Raw genomic sequence first — 16673 nt, 5'->3', positions numbered from 1 at the left:
TTCTTTGTGACCTTGTTTATGTTCCAGTCTCTCTCTGGTTCTTGCACACTTTGTCACTGTACTTCTATTGTGGTCTTCAACTCTCTGCAAATCTGTTTTCTCTCTTTATGCTTCACACTATATCTTATGTATCCTTTATTAATTTACTGAATATGTGTATACGTATAATCTGTCAATTTTTTTTAAAGTTATGGACATATGGTTAGAAAGGAGCCAAGATGTTCAAGGCCAGATATAGAGAGCCCATGTGGGGCATACTATCAGCTGCACCAGGGATGTAAGTGAGACTGGGGTCTGAGCTTAGAGGGAGTAGTGGGTTAGGGTCTGGTTTGGGAGGGAATGATGGATCTGATACTATAGCACTGTATCCCACCTTTCTTTTAATCTGGTGGATCTAAAGTCATAGTGCTGGTACAAAATAAACTGAGGATATAGGGTCTGAGAATAGAATGGGGGAGAAACAGGGTCTGAGCTCTGAGAACGGAGTGGGGAGGGAGTACAGTGGGGCCTGACGCTGCCTTGGGAAAGGAACGCAGCAGATCCCAAGGCCAGAAACTGGAGCAGGGAGCGAACAGGCTCTAAGGTGAAACGGAGACAAGGAAGGAGCCATTTTTTTGTAATACTGGCTCTGTGTATGGGAGACAGAGGAACGATCCCAGTATCTGAGTAGGTGTCATAGCAGAACGCTGCTGTACACTGACTGTGCATGATCTTAAAGCTAACACTATCATATGTAGAGCTCCGCTCCCAGACCTTAAATGTTTAAATCTTTTGAGAACCCAGGTGGGAGTGACTCATAGGAACAGGAATAGGCCATACATCCCTTTGAACCTGTTTTGCCATTCAATGAGATCATAGCTGATATGTATCCTAACTCCATTTACCTTCCTTGGCTCCATATCCCCTAATACCCTTGGCTAGCAAAAATCTATCAATCTCAGATTTAACATTATTATTTGAGTTAGCATCTACTGCTTTTAGTAGGAGAGAATTCCACACTTCTACCACCCTTTGCATGAAGAAGTCTGCTCACTTCTCTCCTGAATGGCCTGGCTCTGATTTTAAAGCTATGTCCGCTTGTCCTAGATTCCCGCACCAGTGGAAAAAGCTTCTCTCTAGTCTATCAATTCCTTTCAAAATCCTAAAAACCTCAATCAAATCACCCCTTAAACTATATTCCCTGGAATATAGAAGGTTATATAATCTCTCCTCATAATTTAACTTTTGGAGCCCTGGTAACATTCTGGTGAATCTGTGCTGCACTCCTGAGGTCAATACATCTTTTCTAAGGTGTGGTGCCCAGAGCTGTACATAGTCCTCCAGATGTGGTCTAATCAGGGCTTTGTATGGCTGTAGCAAACCTTCCTCCCCTTTATATTCTAGCTGTCTAGATATAAAGGCTAACATTCCATTAGCCTTTTGGATTTTTTTTTACTTAACCACCATATTTTAATGATCTGTGTACATGGATCCCTTAATTTCTTTGGGCCTCTACTGTTCCTAGCTTTTATCATTTAAAAAATACTCGGATCTATCCTTTTTTGGTCCAAAATGGATGACCTCACGCTTACCAGCATTGAAATTCATCTACCACAGTTTTGCCCACTCACTTAATCTATCAATGTCTGTGATTTTATGCTCCCGTATACACTACTTACTATGCCACCAATCTTTGTGCCATTGGCAAACTTGGATATGATTCAGGCCTCTGGTTCTCTATTATGTTATCTAAGTCATTAATAAATATAGTGAATAATTGAGGTCGCAGCACTGATCCTTGTGCGACACTGCTAGTCGCTTCCTTCCAATTCGAGTACGTATCCATTATCCCGACTCTCTGTCTTCTACCGCCTAACCAATCTCCTAACCAGATCAATAATTTGCCTTCAATTCCATGAGCTTTCATTTTAGCTAACAGTCTCTTATAAACTACATCCATAGACATTCCTATGTCCACTACTTTAGTTACTTACTCAAAAAATTCAATTAGGTTCATTAGACATGACCTACCCTTTACAAACCCATGTTGGCTCTCTCTAATCAACTCAAATTTCTCTAAGTGCTCAGTCGCACTATCCTTAATTATAGATTCCAATAACTTCACAACAGATGTTAAATTAACAGGTCTATAATTTCCTGGTTTCTCTCACCTTTCTTAAATAATGGAGTTATATTTGCAATTTTGCAATCTAAAGGGACAATTCCTGAATTGAGAGAGCTTTAGAAGATTATGGCTAAAGCATCTGCAATTTCCTCACCTATTTCTTTTAAAACCTTAGGGTGAAAATTATCAGGTCCTCGGGATTTGTCTGTCTTTAGTGCCACTATTTTTTTCTAATACTGTTTTCTTGCTTACGTTAACTGTAGTGAGTTCCAGTCCTTGATTCATTATTAGTTTCCCTGGAATATCAGGTATATTATTCTCTTCCTCTACTGAAAAAACTGACACAAAGTAATTATTCAACAAGTCTACCATTTCCTTATTTTTATTTGCATGTAAACCCCATCTGGGCCACATTTCCCTTGACTACCTTTTTTCTTCTAATATAATTGTAAAAACTTTGTGTTAATCTTGATATCCCTCGCAAGTTTCTTTTCATTCCCCTTTTGCAGCTCTTACTATCTTTTTTTGTCTTTGCTGTTCTTTATATCTCACCCAGTCCCCTGGATCTACACTATTCTTTGCACTTTTGTATGCTCTTCCTTTTAGTTTTGTTATCTCTCATCTCTTTTGTCGACTGTGACTGTTTTTTCTGGTAACTAAAGCTCTTGCCTCTTATATTGGTCCTGTACTAAGCTAAATTCTTTTTTGAACACCTCCCACTGTTCATCTGTGGTATTACCCAATAACAATTTTGACCAGTTTGCTGTTGTCCATCTCTGTCTCATCTCGTTAAAGTTAGCCTTACCAAAATCTAGAATCTTAGTAACTCCGTTAATTTTCTCCTTTTCAAACCTAACATTGAATTTGATCATATTATGATCACTGTTAGATTATTAACTAAGTCTGGCTCATTACTAAATCTAGTCTGGCCTACCCTCTTGTTGGTTCTAGAACATATTGCTCCAGAATACTATCTTGAGTGCACTCAAGAAATTCACTACCTTTCTGACTTGAGCTCCTCTGCTCTTCCCCAATCTATATGAAAATTAGGTCTCCCATTAAAACATCTCTACTTTTGCTACAAGCCTCTCTAAATTAATATATTCTGCCACTTCATTGCTGCTATCAGGAGGCCTATGGACAACTCCCATTACAGTTCTAAGTCCTCTCTTAGACCTCAATTCTAACCATAGAGTGTGCTGATTGCTTTCCCTTACCTATACCCTCTTATTATATTATAATGGTATCTTTAATCAACAAAGGCTGCCCTCCTCCTCTTCCAGTTTCCCTATCTTTTCTAAACACTTTATAACCTGAAATATTTAACTCCCAATCATGACCAGCTTGCAGCCATGTCTCAGTAATGGCCACCATGTCACACCCTCTAAGTTGTATTTGAGTCTCTAATTCACTCACAATATTTCTTTTCTCCTTTCTCAAAACATTAAAGAATATGCAGTAAGTTTATAAAATGGCCTCCACATAGCGTCAAGACCAAGGAGTGAAAGATGGCCTCCCGGTGGGGATTTCTCCCTGCTCTCTCCAAACTCATCTCATCCATGAGTCTTGCCTCCTGCTCACTCGATTCCCCTCCACTCAACACCTGACTACTTAACTCTACTTCCTGTCCCCCATGCTAGCTGACATTGTCAATGGTTCCCTCTCCCTTCAAGATTGCTATCATCACACCACCTTTAAAAACCCACCATTGAGCCATTCATCCTCTCTAACCTCCTTTCTTGTCACTACCCAACTCCACGTCCAACTCTTCTGAAACGTCCTGTTCAAAGCCCTCCAGTCTGCTTCCACCCTTATCACTGCATAAAAATAGCCCTAACCAAAGGCCTGAATTATATCCTGTGTCTGCAACTGTGGTGCAATGTCCCTTTTCCCCCTCATTGACCTTTCCACAGTATTCGACACAGTTGACCACACAACTTCCTCCAGCCCCTCTCCACCATTATTAAAATTCATGGGACTCCTTGCATGGTTCCAATCCTTTCTATCTGAATGTAGTCATTGAATGTCCAACAATGGCTCCTCTTCCCTCTCCAGACACTTCTGGAGACCCCATACTCTATCTACATACTGACTCTCAGTGACATCAGATGCAGGTAGACAGTCAACTTCACAGGTGCACTGTTGATGCTCAGCTTCATCTCTCCACCTCTCTCAACCCCACCACTGCCTCTGTAGTGTCAGACTACTTGTTTGACATTGTCTTGGATGAGTCATAACTTCCTTGAGCTCGAGTGAAGCCATCGTCTTTAGCCCCTGCTAAACTCTACTCCCTGCCATTGACTCCTTCTGCTGCCCCAGCCATTCTCTCAAGCTCAACCAGACCCATTCGGTGCCTTGGCATCCTGTTTAACCCTGAGCTGAGATTTAAACCCTATATCTTTTCCATCACCAAGACCGCTTCTACATCTGCAATGTTGCCCATCTCTATCCTAGCTCAGATCCCCTGCCCCTGCAAAAGCCTTTATTCATGCCTTTGTCATCTCCAGACTCAAATAATCCAACACTCTTGTTGGCTTTCCATCCTCTACCATCATAACCTCCATTGCCCAAAACTCTGCCGCACATACCCTATCCTAAACTATGTCCCGCTCACTGACCTACGTTGGCCCTTTGGCTCCTTGTTGCCACCAATACGTGAAATTTAAAATTCTTATTCTCCTCTTTAAATCCCTCCATTCCTACATCCCTCCCCACCTCTGCAATCTCCATCACTATATCCTCACTCTGACTTTGGGTGGCCCCCGCCCCGGCCCTTCCCTTCCCACTATTGATGGCAAAGCGTTCAGCTGCCTCAGTCTTTGGAACTTCTTCCCTTAACTTCTCTGAATCTCCACCAGTAAAACCTTCTCAAAACCTATCTTTTTAACCAAGCTTTCAGTCACCTCTCAATCTTTCCTTTCTTGGCTCATCCAGTTCTTTATGCCTATTTATGAATGCTGAATAAATGCAAATTATGGTTCATGCCAAGTCAAAAAGGTTGAGATGCAAAAGCGGCAATATAACTGCAGCTTAGAGTCCTATAAATCATATAACACTGAATTTATCTTGTAATTAACCTGTTACCTTTTTTTTTTACTTTTAGCATTTCCGCACACATGGAACCTTTCCCATAAAAATGAAACCAGATATTGGGGGAAAAAATATTGAAACACTGCTGTTAAAAAAGCATACGGGATCCTTGGCTTTATAGAGTACAAAAGCAAGGAAGTTCTGCTAAACCTTTATAAATCACTGGTTAGGCCTCAGCTGGAGTATTGTGTACAATTCTGGGCACCGCACTTTAGGAAGGATATCAAGGCCTTGGAGAAGGTCCAGAGGAGATTTACTAGAATGGTATCAGGGATGAGAGACTTCAGTTATGTGGAGAGACTGGAGAAGCTGGGGTTATTCTCCTTAGGCAGAGAAGGTTAAGGGGAGATTTAATTGAGGTGTTCAAAATTATGAGGGGTTTTGATAGAGTAAATAGGGAGAAACTGTTTCCACTGGCAGGTGGGCTGGTAACCAGAGGGCACAGATTTAAGGTAAAAACCAGAGAGATGAAGAGAATTTTTTTAATGCAGTGAGTCATGATCTGGAACGCACTGCCTGAAAAGGTGGTGGAAACATTCAATGCTAACTTTCAAAACTGGACTATTAATTGTTTACAACTTTCAAAAGGGAATTGAATGAATACTTGAAGGGGAAAAATTTGCACAGCAATGGGGAAAGAGCAGGGAAGTGGGACTAATTTAATAGCTCTTTCAAAGAGCCGGCATGGGCATGATGGGCCGAAAGGCCTCCTTCTGTGCTGTATCATTCTATGAATCACAGAATGGTTACAGCACAGGAGGCCATTCAGCCCATCGAGCCTGTGCCGGCTCTTTGTAAGAGCAATCCAGTTAGACCCATTTGCCCACTCTTTCCCTGTAGCTCTGCAAAATTTTTTCCTTCAAGTGTTTATCCAATTCCTTTTTGAAAGCCACAATTGAATCTGCTTCCATCACCCTTTCAGGCAGCACATTCCAGATCATAACTACTCGCTGCGTAAAAAAGGTTTTCCTCATCTCGCCTTAGGTTCTTTGCAAGTCACCTTAAATCTGTGTCCTCTGGTTCTCGACCCTTCTGCCAATGGGAACAATTTCTCTTTATTTACTTTATCTAAACCTTATTAAATTTCCTCTTAACCTTCTCTGCTCTAAGGAGAACAACCCCAGCTTCTCCAGTCTATCCATGTAATTGAGGTCCCTCATCCCTGGAACCATTTTGGTCAATGTTTTCTGCGCCCTCTCCAAGGCCTTCACATCCTTCCTAAAGTGTGGTGCTCAGAATTGAACACAATACTCCAGCTGTGGCCGAACCAGCGTTTTATAAAAGTTCAACATAACTTCCTTGCTTTTGTACATTTATAAAGCTCCTTTATGCTTTTTTAACAGCTTTCTCAACCTGTCCTGCCACCTTCAAAGATTTGTGCACATTTACCTCCAGGTCTCTCTGTTCCTGCACCTCCTTTAGAATTGTACATTTAGTTTATATTGCTTCTCCTCATTCTTCTCTGCATTAAATTTCATCTTCCATGTATCCACCCATTCCACCAGTCTATGTCCTCTTGAAGTCTATCACTATCCTCACTGTATACCACACTTCCATTAAAACCATTAAAATATTTTTCATTTGATAAATATTGAGTTTAGTTACTAAACTTTCTTGGAGATAAAGAAAATCAATTGCATTTCCTCGGGTGTATGATTTCAGATGAGGCCATCAACATTTTAAACACAGATTGGGCCAACTTCTACCGCCTCTGTTCACCTGACGAAGGAGGAAGCCTCCGAAAGCTTGTGAATTTAAAATAAAATTGCTGGACTATAACTTGGTGTTGTAAAATTGTTTACATCTGTCTGGTAAAGCATAATACAGGAATTGCAGCCTCCAATCACTGGTTTAAGTGCAGCGTGATCTTGATGAGAGGAGCGCGATTTTTTTTTTGCAGCAGAAATCCACCAAGTCTGAGCAGCGCATTTGCTGAGTTTTTTGCACCCAAGTCAGTTTCATTGGCTCTTTTCTCTCTCTCGTCAGTTTCAGCCGGGTCACATGGTGGTGTAGGTGGAAAATCTCCAATCGTGGCTGGTTGCTGATGGCTCGTCCTTGTGATCTGCAGTGACAGGATTTAGACATGTGATTGAATCCCTCCTCAGCTGGTCCGTGCCGGAAGTCTTGCTCTGTGACATTTGTTACCTTGTCCTGCGGTGGGAAACATTTCCATGTAATTTGTTACATCACCGGGGCCGTATGGATACAACAGGCGACCTCCCGCACCAGACTTCAATCACAGACGCCCTCGGGACCACTCTCCCCTCCCCTGCTGGGGCTAATTGCTGAACTTTAAAAGGCGAGACGCAGAGAATAGGAATCATTTGCGGGAGTTTGTCAAGAGGGAATCCCTCGGTGCTGCTGCTGCTGCTTGTTGTCTCGTTCATTTCCGTTTTAGAAATCGTTACTGAGTGAATCATGGTACGGTCTAGGCTGCCCCCGGGGATCCGCTGTATTCGGTCATTTCCCAGAGACAGCTGGTAAGAAGCGTTTTGTTGTGTGGGGGTGATCTACATTCCAAGTATTGGTTTCTGTTACCTGGTAACCGAGCCGCGTGTAAGTCTTTGTTCGTTAGGATATCAACTACCTTTCGAGAGAAGGACAAAAGAAAGAGGCACTATAGCCTTGCAGGTCTCTTTCTTTCTTTTGTGTCTGTCTCTCTCTCTCTGCTCCCTCTTTGTGTGTGTGTCTGTCTGAATGTCTTTTATCTCTCTCTGTCTGGCCCTAGTGCCTCTGTACCTCGCCCTGCTATTTCTGGATTTTGTTTTCTGCCGCACCTCACGAGGGATGGTAAAATATTTGATTACTTTCGAACTAGAGATGGTGACTGAGTTTATGAGTTAGCTGTAAAGAGTCGTTAAATACCCATTTTCCACTTGGAATGTTCCATAGAATTAGCGCTTACAGTACAAAATAAACACCTTTCAAGGGAGAGTGAGGATTTGGATTATCGAGTAGGGGATGTGTGGAATAAATCCCAGCAGTGGTAGTTAATGCTGTGCCAATCAAATCTTGGAACGAGCTGGATAAATATCTGGTTAAGGATGGTAATGAAGGTTATAGGAAGGAGTAAGTACAGAGATACTCAAATTCTCCTTGGGAACCTATGCTATTGGAATGACGAAGATGGAACTGGGGGAAACAGCCAGCCAGGCCTGAATAAAGGAGGTGTAAGTAGACAGATACTGTAGCGTTTTGCTCAAGAGATTAAGGTGGAATCCATGATGGGGTGGGTCTGGGTGTGACTGAGTCTCTACTGCTTCGTTATTGTACCAGTGAGAGACTCCTTCAGTTACAGATGCCCCACAGGCTGTACAGCTTTCATTTAAGTTGCCTGTGAGCTGGCTTCTTGGCTTGTTCTTCCTGAGCACTCTACCCTGCCTCCCATGCTTGCTGCAGTGTTCCTTATCCTCTTCCTATTCTCTTCTCTCTGCTGTCCCACCCCACAGCTCTCCCTGGTTCTGACTTATTCTCCCTTCCCACCAATGCTGTGCGAAAGGTCCTTGCCTCTGCTGCAGTACTGAAACGGCCCTTATCAAAGAACAAATGACATCCTATGTGACCGTGGTAAACTATCCCTCCTCATCCTTCTCGATCTGTCTGCAGCCTTTGACACTGTTGACCACGCCCTGCTCCTCCGACACCTCTCTATCGTCCAGCTGGGTGGGACTGCACTCGCCTGGTTCCATGCTTATCTAGCTAGTCGTAGGCAGACAATCACCTGCATTGGCTTCTCTTCCCGCACCATTAGCTCTGGAGCCCCCCCCCCCCCCCCCCAAGATCAATCCTTGCCCCCCCCCCCTATTTCTCATCTACATATTGCCCCCCTCAGTGACACAATGTCAGGTTCTTCATGTACACTGACGACACCCATCTCTACCTCACCACCACCTCCCTCGACCCCTCCACTGTCTCTGATTTGTCACACTGCTTGTCCAACATCCATCCAGTACTGGATGAGCGAAAATTTCCTCCAACTAAATATTGGGAAGACTGAAGCCATTGTCATTGGTCCCCGCCACAAACTCTGTTCCCTAGCCACCGACTCCATCCCTCTCCTTGGTCACTGTCTGAGGCTGAACCAGACAGTTTGCAACCTTGGCATCTTATTTGACCCTGAAATGAGCTTCTGACCACACGTAGAATCATAGAATGGTTACAGCACAGAAGGAGGCCATTCGACCCGTCTAGCCCATGCCGGCGCTCCAAGTGCAATCCGGCTAGTCCAACTCCCCTGCTTTTTCCCCGTAGCCCTGCAAATTTTTTTCCTTCAAGTACTTATCCAATTCTCTTTTGAAAGCCACGATTGAATCTGCCTCCACCACCCTTTCAAGTAGTGCATTCCCGATCATAACCACTCGCTGCGTTAAAAAAAAAACCTTTTCCTCATGTCGCCTTTGGTTCTTTGCCAATTACCTTTTTAAATCTTTGGATTCCCTTTTATATTGTCTGCCAGTCTATTCTCATACTCTCTCTTTGACCTTATTTCCTTTTTCACTTCCCCTCTGAACTTTCTATATTCTGCCTGGTTCTCATTGTGTTATCAACCTGACATCTGTCATACGCCCCTTTTTTCCATTTCATTTTACTCACTATCTCTTTTGTCATCCAGGGAGCTCTGGTTTAGTTGCCCTACCTTTCCCCCTCGTGGGAATGTGCCTAGACTGCACCCGAACCATCATCTCCTTAAAGGCCGCCCACTGTTCAATTATAGTTTTGCCTGCCAATCTTTGATTCCAATTTACCCAGGCCAGTTCTGTTCTCGTCCCATTGAAATCGGCCCTCCTCCAATTGAGTATTTTTACTTTAGAGTAGTTCATGTCATTTTCCATAGTTATTCTAAACCTTTATGATACTATGATTGCTGCTCCCCCACTGACACTTGCTCCACTTGGCCCACCTCATTCCTTAGACCCAAGTCCAGCAATGCCTCCTTCCTCATTGGGCCGGAAACATACTGGTTAAGAAAGTTATCCTGAACACATTTCAAAAATTCCTCCCCCTATGTGCCCCTTATTATTGTTATCCCAGTCTATATTAGGATGGTTGAAGTCCCCAGTTATCTCTACCTTTTGCACCTCTCTGTAATTTCCTTGCAAATTTGCTCCTCTATCTTCCCACTAATTGGTGGCCTATAGAATACACCCAGCAGTGTAATGGCACGTCATTTTTATTTCTTAACTAACCAAATAGATTCTGTCCTTGACCCTTCCAGGACATCCTCTCTCTCCAGTACTGCAATATTGTCCTTAATCAATACCGCCACCTTTCTTCCCCCACCCCACCCCCCCCCCCGCTTCTTTCCTGGACCCCATGTATCCAGGGATATTTAGTACCTAATCCTGCCCTTTTTTGATCCAGGTCTCCATTAACGCCACAACATCATATTCCCATGTGGCTATTTGCGCCTGCAGCTCACCAACCTGATTTACCACACTTTGTGCATTTACACACATGCATTGCAAACCAGTCTTAGACTTTCTTTTATTCTTAGTCTGATCCCACTTAATACTGTACTATTACTTACTCCCCCGATCCTTTGTGCCCCTTGTTTCTCCTTTCCATTGCTACATCCTGGTGCCCATCCCCCAAATTAGTTTAAACCGTGCCCCCCACAGCACTAGTGAACCTCTCCATGAGGACATTGGTCTCAGCTCTGTTGAGGTGCAACCCGTCCAGCCTGTACAAGTCCCACCTTCCCCAGAACTGGTCCCAATGCCTCAGGAGTCTAAAGTCCTCCCTCCTGCACCATCTCTCCAGCCACACATTCATCTGCTCTATCCTCCTATTTCTATACTCATATTGGCTATGTTGGCTTTTATTGCTAGGGGGATAGAATATAAAAACAGGGAGGTATTGCTGCAGTTATATAAGGTATTAGTGAGACCGCACCTGGAATACTGCATACAGTTTTGGTGTCCATACTTAAGAAAAGACATACTTGCTCTCGAGGCAGTACAAAGAAGGTTCACTAGGCTAATCCCGGGGATGAGGGGGTGGACATATGAGGAGAGGTTGAGTAGATTGGGACTCTACTCATTGGAGTTCAGAAGAATGAGAGGCGATCTTATTGGAACATATAAGATTGTGAAGGGGCTTGATCGGGTGGATGCGGTAAGGATGTTCCCAAGGATGGGTGAAACTAGTACTAGGGGGCATAATCTTAGAATAAGGGGCTGCTCTTTCAAAACTGAGATGAGGAGAAACTTCTTCACTCAGAGGGTGGTAGGTCTGTGGAATTTGCTGCCCCAGGAAGCTGTGGAAGCTACATCAATAAATAAATTTAAAACAGAAATAGACAGTTTCCTAGAAGTAAAGGGAATTAGGGGTTACGGGGAGCGGGCAGGAAATTAGACATGAATTTAGATTTGAGGTTAGGATCAGATCAGCCATTATCTTATTGAATGGCAGAGCAGGCTCGAGGGGCCGATTGGCCTACTCCTGCTCCTATTTCTTATGTTCTTATTAGTGTGAGTCACCGGGAGTAATCCAGAGATTACTATCTTTTTGAGGTCCTGCTTCTTAACTTCTTTCCTAACTCCTTAAAATCTAACTGCAGGACCTCATTCCTCTTTCTACCTGTGTTGTTGGTACCAATATGGACCACGACTTCTGTCTGTTCACAACCCCACCCCACCACAATGTTCTGCAGCCACTCAGTGACATCCTTGACCCTGGCACCAGGGAGGCAACATACCATCCTGGAATCACATCTGCAGCCGCAGAAACGCCTGTCTGCTCCCCTAACTATAAAATCCCCTATCACCATTGCTCTCCTGACTTTTTCCCTCTAGCCCTCCCCAGCCCCTCCTGTACTGCTGAGCCATCCATTGTGCTGTGGACTTGGCTCTGGCTGCACTCCAGAGGAACCCTCCTCCTCCACCAGTATTCAGAACTTATCTACTTTAAGTGCAGCCAGTCTTTCTAGTACCTCCTTTTATCAATTTTTAGTCCATCCAATATCTCAGCTACCTCTTTTACTGTGACTTTGGCTGCATCTTCTTCCTTGGTAAAGGTAGATGCAAAGTACTCTTAGTACCTCAGCCCTGCCCTTTGCCTCCATGCGTAGGTCTCTTTTTGGTCCCTAATTGGTCCACCCCTCCTTTCTACCCGTTTACTATTTATATGCCTATAGAAGACTTTTGGATTTCCTTTTGTTAGTTGCCAGTCTATTTACCTACTCTTTCTTTGCCCCTCTTATTTCCTTTTTCACTTCCCCTCTGAACTTTCTCTATTCAGCCTGGTTCTCACTTGTATTATCAAGGGTCAAAATCCTGGAACTCCCTTCCTAACAGCACTGTGGGAGAACCGTCACCACACGGACTGCAGCGGTTCAAGAAGGCGGCTCACCACAACCTTCTCTAGGGCAATTAGGGATGGGCAATAAATGCTGGCCTCGCCAGCGACACCCACATCCCGTGAATGAATTTAAAAAAAAAACCTGACATCTGTCATACGCCCCCTTTTACTGCTTTCTCTTACTCGCTATCTCTTTCGTCATCCAGGGAGGTCTGGCTTTGGTTGCTCTACCTTTTCCCCCTTGTGGGAATGTACCTAGACTGTAACCAAACCATCTCCTTTTTAAAGGCTTCCCATTGTTCGATTACAGTTTTGCCTCCCAATCTTTGATTCTAATTGACCCGGGTCAGATCCTTTCTCAACTCACTGAAATTGGCCCTCCTCCAATTAAGTATTTTTACTCTAAATTGCTCCTTGTCCTTTTCCATAGCTAATCTAAACCTTATGGTACTATGATCACTGATCTGTAAATATTCCCCTACTGACACTTACTCCACTTGACCCACCTCATTCCCCAGTACCAGATCCAGCAATGCCTCCTTCCTCGTTGGGCCGGAAACATACTGATCAAGGAAGTTCTCCTGAACACACTTCAGAAATTCTTCCCCCTCTCTGCCCTTTACACTGTTACTATCCCAGTCTACATTAGGATAGTTGAAGTCCCCCGTTATCTCTACTCTATGGCTCTTCACCTCCCTGTAATTTCCCTGCAAATTTGCTCCTGTATATCCTTCCCACTAGTTGGTGGCCTATAGAATACATCCAGTAATGTAATGGTGCCTCTTGTTTCTTAACTCTAACTAAATAGATTCTGTCCTTGACCCCTCCAGGCCATCCTCTCCCTCTCTCCAGCACTGCAATATTCTCCTTAATCAATATTGCCGCCACCACTATCACAAAGACCTCTTACTTCCACCTCCGTAACGTCGCCCGTCTCCACCCCGCCTCAGCTCATCTGCTGTAACTCTCATCCATGCATTTGTTATCTCTAGATTTGATAATTCCAATGCTCTCCTGGCCAGCCATCTTCCACCATCCATAAATGTGAACTCATCCAAAACATTGCTGCCCGTACCAAGCCCCGTTCACCCATCGTTCCTGTGCTTGCTGACTTTCATTGGCTCCCGGTCTGGGAATGCCTCAATTTTAAAATTCTCCTCCTTGTTTTCAAATCCCTCCATGGCTTCGCCCCTCCCTTTCTCTGTAACCTCCTCCAGCCCTACAACCCTCCGCGATCTCTGCGCTCCTCCAATTCTTGCCTCTTGCGCATCCCTGATTTTAATCGGGGCGGTAGTTCCTTCAGCTACCTAGGCCCTAAGCTCTGGAATTCCCTCCCTAAATCTCTCTAACTCTCTCCTCCTTTAAGACTCTCCTCAAAATTTACCCCTTTGACCAAGCTTTTGGTCACCTGCCCTAATATCTCCTTATGTGGCTCGGTGTCAAATTTTGTTTGAAAATCGCTCCTGTGAAGCACCATGGGATGCTTTTTACTATGTTAAAGGTGCTAAATAAATGCAAGTTGTTGAGCTCCCCAGCCTGCCTTTCAGGCTTGCTGCTGTGCTCCTTATCCTCTTCCTTTTTTTTCTGCTTCCCCCACCCCTCGGCTCTCCCTGGTTCGATCCTATTCTCCCTTCCCACTAGCGCTATGTGAAAGGTCTTGTAATAACAGCCACAATGGTCCTCCATTTCTCTTTTTTTCCTTGCTGTTGACAGCATAAGTCAACAAACACCAGGAATTGAAGTTGGGATCTTCCTGGTCTGTCATGGTTCAGCTACTTAACTAACTGAGCTGCCAGGTCGGCAGCACCATGGAACCAAAGAAGTTTACAGCACAGGAGGAGACTATTTGGCCCATGTTTGTGTCGGCTCTTTGCTAGAGGAATCCACTGCTCCACTATCTCCACATAGCCATGTACCTTCCTCTGCTTCAAATGTTTAACCACATTTCCCTTTAAAAGATGCAATGGTCTCGACTTTAACCATTCCCTTTGACAACACATTCCACACTTCAACAACCCTCAGCGTAGAGAAATTTCTCCTAATCTCACTCTTAGTGACAAATTTAAAATTGATTACTGCTCATCACTATCTCCCCAATCCTATTTCCCAATTCATCCCATTAAAGCCCCTCATAATTTTAAAACCTAAATTGAAAAACACTACTCATCTTTCCCTTCTTTACTCCAGTAGAAATAGTTCCAGACTCTCCCCATAACTGAAGTTTGCCACCTTTGGCATTGTACTTTGTTGAATGGCCGGCTGATATTTTTGGTCAGATAAATTGATGACGTGATAATGCAGTTTGTATATGGCAGGTATTGAGAATTTGAAGTGGTGCTGCCTTTTTTAGTGCCTGGCAGTTGTTTTCATGTGTTTGGGCATTTGTTTAAATGGTGCAAGTGTGGCAAAGTTTCTCTTAGTGGTAAATGATGCGCAGCTGTTTCCTATTCTTCCTCTTGGACGGCAAAGACAGTGTTTCCTTAAGAGTACATTTACACTACAAATGTAATGTCATGGGGAAGCAGTTTTAGCTTCTTTATCATCACTAAGATGCAATGTAAGCTGGGTGCTAAGGTCCAAACTAACTCTGAGGCAGAGTACAACTCCCTCTGACACTGCTTTGCTCCAGTCAGGTCGGACCATGACTCCAGATTCTGGCGTCAGTGGGAAGCAAAACCATTTGGCATCAATGCTGCAGTTATAGTGTAAATGCAGCCTAACTTGCCCTGTTATTGGTGCTGATCGAAATATATATTGCAAACGCACATATGAATGGCAGGAGTAGGCCATTCGGTCCCTCGAGCCTGCTTTGCCATTTGGTAAGATCATGGCTGATCTGATTGTGACCTCAACCCTACTTTCCCATCTACCTACTATAACCTTTGACTCCCTTGTTAATCAGGAATCTATCTAACTCTGCCTTAAAAAAAAAATTATTCAATGACCCTGCCTCCACCGCTCTCTGGGGAAGGGAGTTCCACAGACTCATGACCCTCTGAGAGAAAACATTTCTCCTCATCTCCGCCTTAAATGGGAGACCCCTTATTTTTAAACTGTGACCCCTAGTTCTAGTTTCTCCCACAAGGGGAAACATCCTCTCAGCATCTACCCCTTCAAGTCCCCTCAGGATCTTATATGTTTCAATAAGATCACCACTCATTCTTCTAAACTGCAATATATACAGGCCCAACTTGTGCAACCTTTCCTCAAAGATAATCCCCTCATCCCAGGAATCAGCCGAGTGAACCTTCTCTGAACCTCCTCTAAAGCAATTATGTCCTTAAATAAGGAGACCAAAACTGCACACTGTTTTCTAGATGTGGTCTCACCAATGCTCTGTACAACTAGCAAAACATCTCTACTTTATATTCCATTCCCCTTGCAATAAATAACAAAATTCCATTTGCCTTCCTAATCACTTGCTGTACCTGCATACTAACTTTGTGATTCATATACTAGGACACCCAGATCCCTCTGTACCTCAGAGTTCTGCAATCTCTCTCCATTTAAATAATATACTGCTTTTCTATCCCTCCTGCCAAAGTGGACAACTTCACATTTTCCCACATTATACTCCATCTGCCAATTTTTCACCCACTCACTTAACCTATCTATATCCCTCTGCAGACTCCTTATGTCCTCTTCACAATTTACTTTCCTACCTACCTTTGTGTCATCAGCAAATTTAGCAACCATACATTCGGTCCCTTCATCAGTAAAGTTTTTGGCCAGTATGCAAAAGAACTGAAACTATTGACGTCACACCAGTCTGTTGTCGTTCCTAAACCTCACCCCCAGCCAGCCACAATGTGAGCATTGGTTTGACACGTCAGGCAAAACGGAAGGTCTGCAAGACTGAGAGCTGCATATGTAACTGCATTAACCTTACATCTGTGAGATTCACACATGCGCTGGTCTTTTAAAGTTACATTGAACAACCTTTCATTTTTAAAAAGAAAATGACTTGCATTTATATAGCACCTTTCTAGACCTTGGGATATACCAAAGTGCTTTACATGTACTTTTGAAGTTTTGGAGGCCATTCAGCCCATCTGTGCCAGCACTTTGAAAGAGCTATCCAATTAGTCCCACTCCCTTGCACTTTCCCCATAGCCCTGCAAAGTTTTCCACTTTATGTATTTATCCATCTCCCTCTTTGAGAGTTATTGTTGAATCTGCT

General features: G+C 43.7%; 1 protein-coding gene across 1 annotated transcript in view; it reads left to right on the top strand.

Moving 5' to 3' along the window:
- Nucleotides 1-7233: 7233 nt before the first annotated feature.
- Nucleotides 7234-16673, top strand: part of slc37a2 (solute carrier family 37 member 2) — a 64808-nt gene continuing 55368 nt past the window's right edge. Inside the window, exon 1 of the mRNA XM_067971061.1 lies at nt 7234-7674. Within this exon, the coding sequence (XP_067827162.1) occupies nt 7613-7674 (62 nt within the window). The 5' untranslated portion in view covers nt 7234-7612. The remainder of the gene's footprint in view (nt 7675-16673) is intronic.

This window comes from Heptranchias perlo, chromosome 33 (genome assembly GCF_035084215.1).
Source record: "Heptranchias perlo isolate sHepPer1 chromosome 33, sHepPer1.hap1, whole genome shotgun sequence".
NCBI lineage: Eukaryota > Metazoa > Chordata > Chondrichthyes > Hexanchiformes > Hexanchidae > Heptranchias > Heptranchias perlo.
Note: the sequence above shows the minus strand (reverse complement) of the source record. Positions and strands in the feature narration are given on the sequence as shown.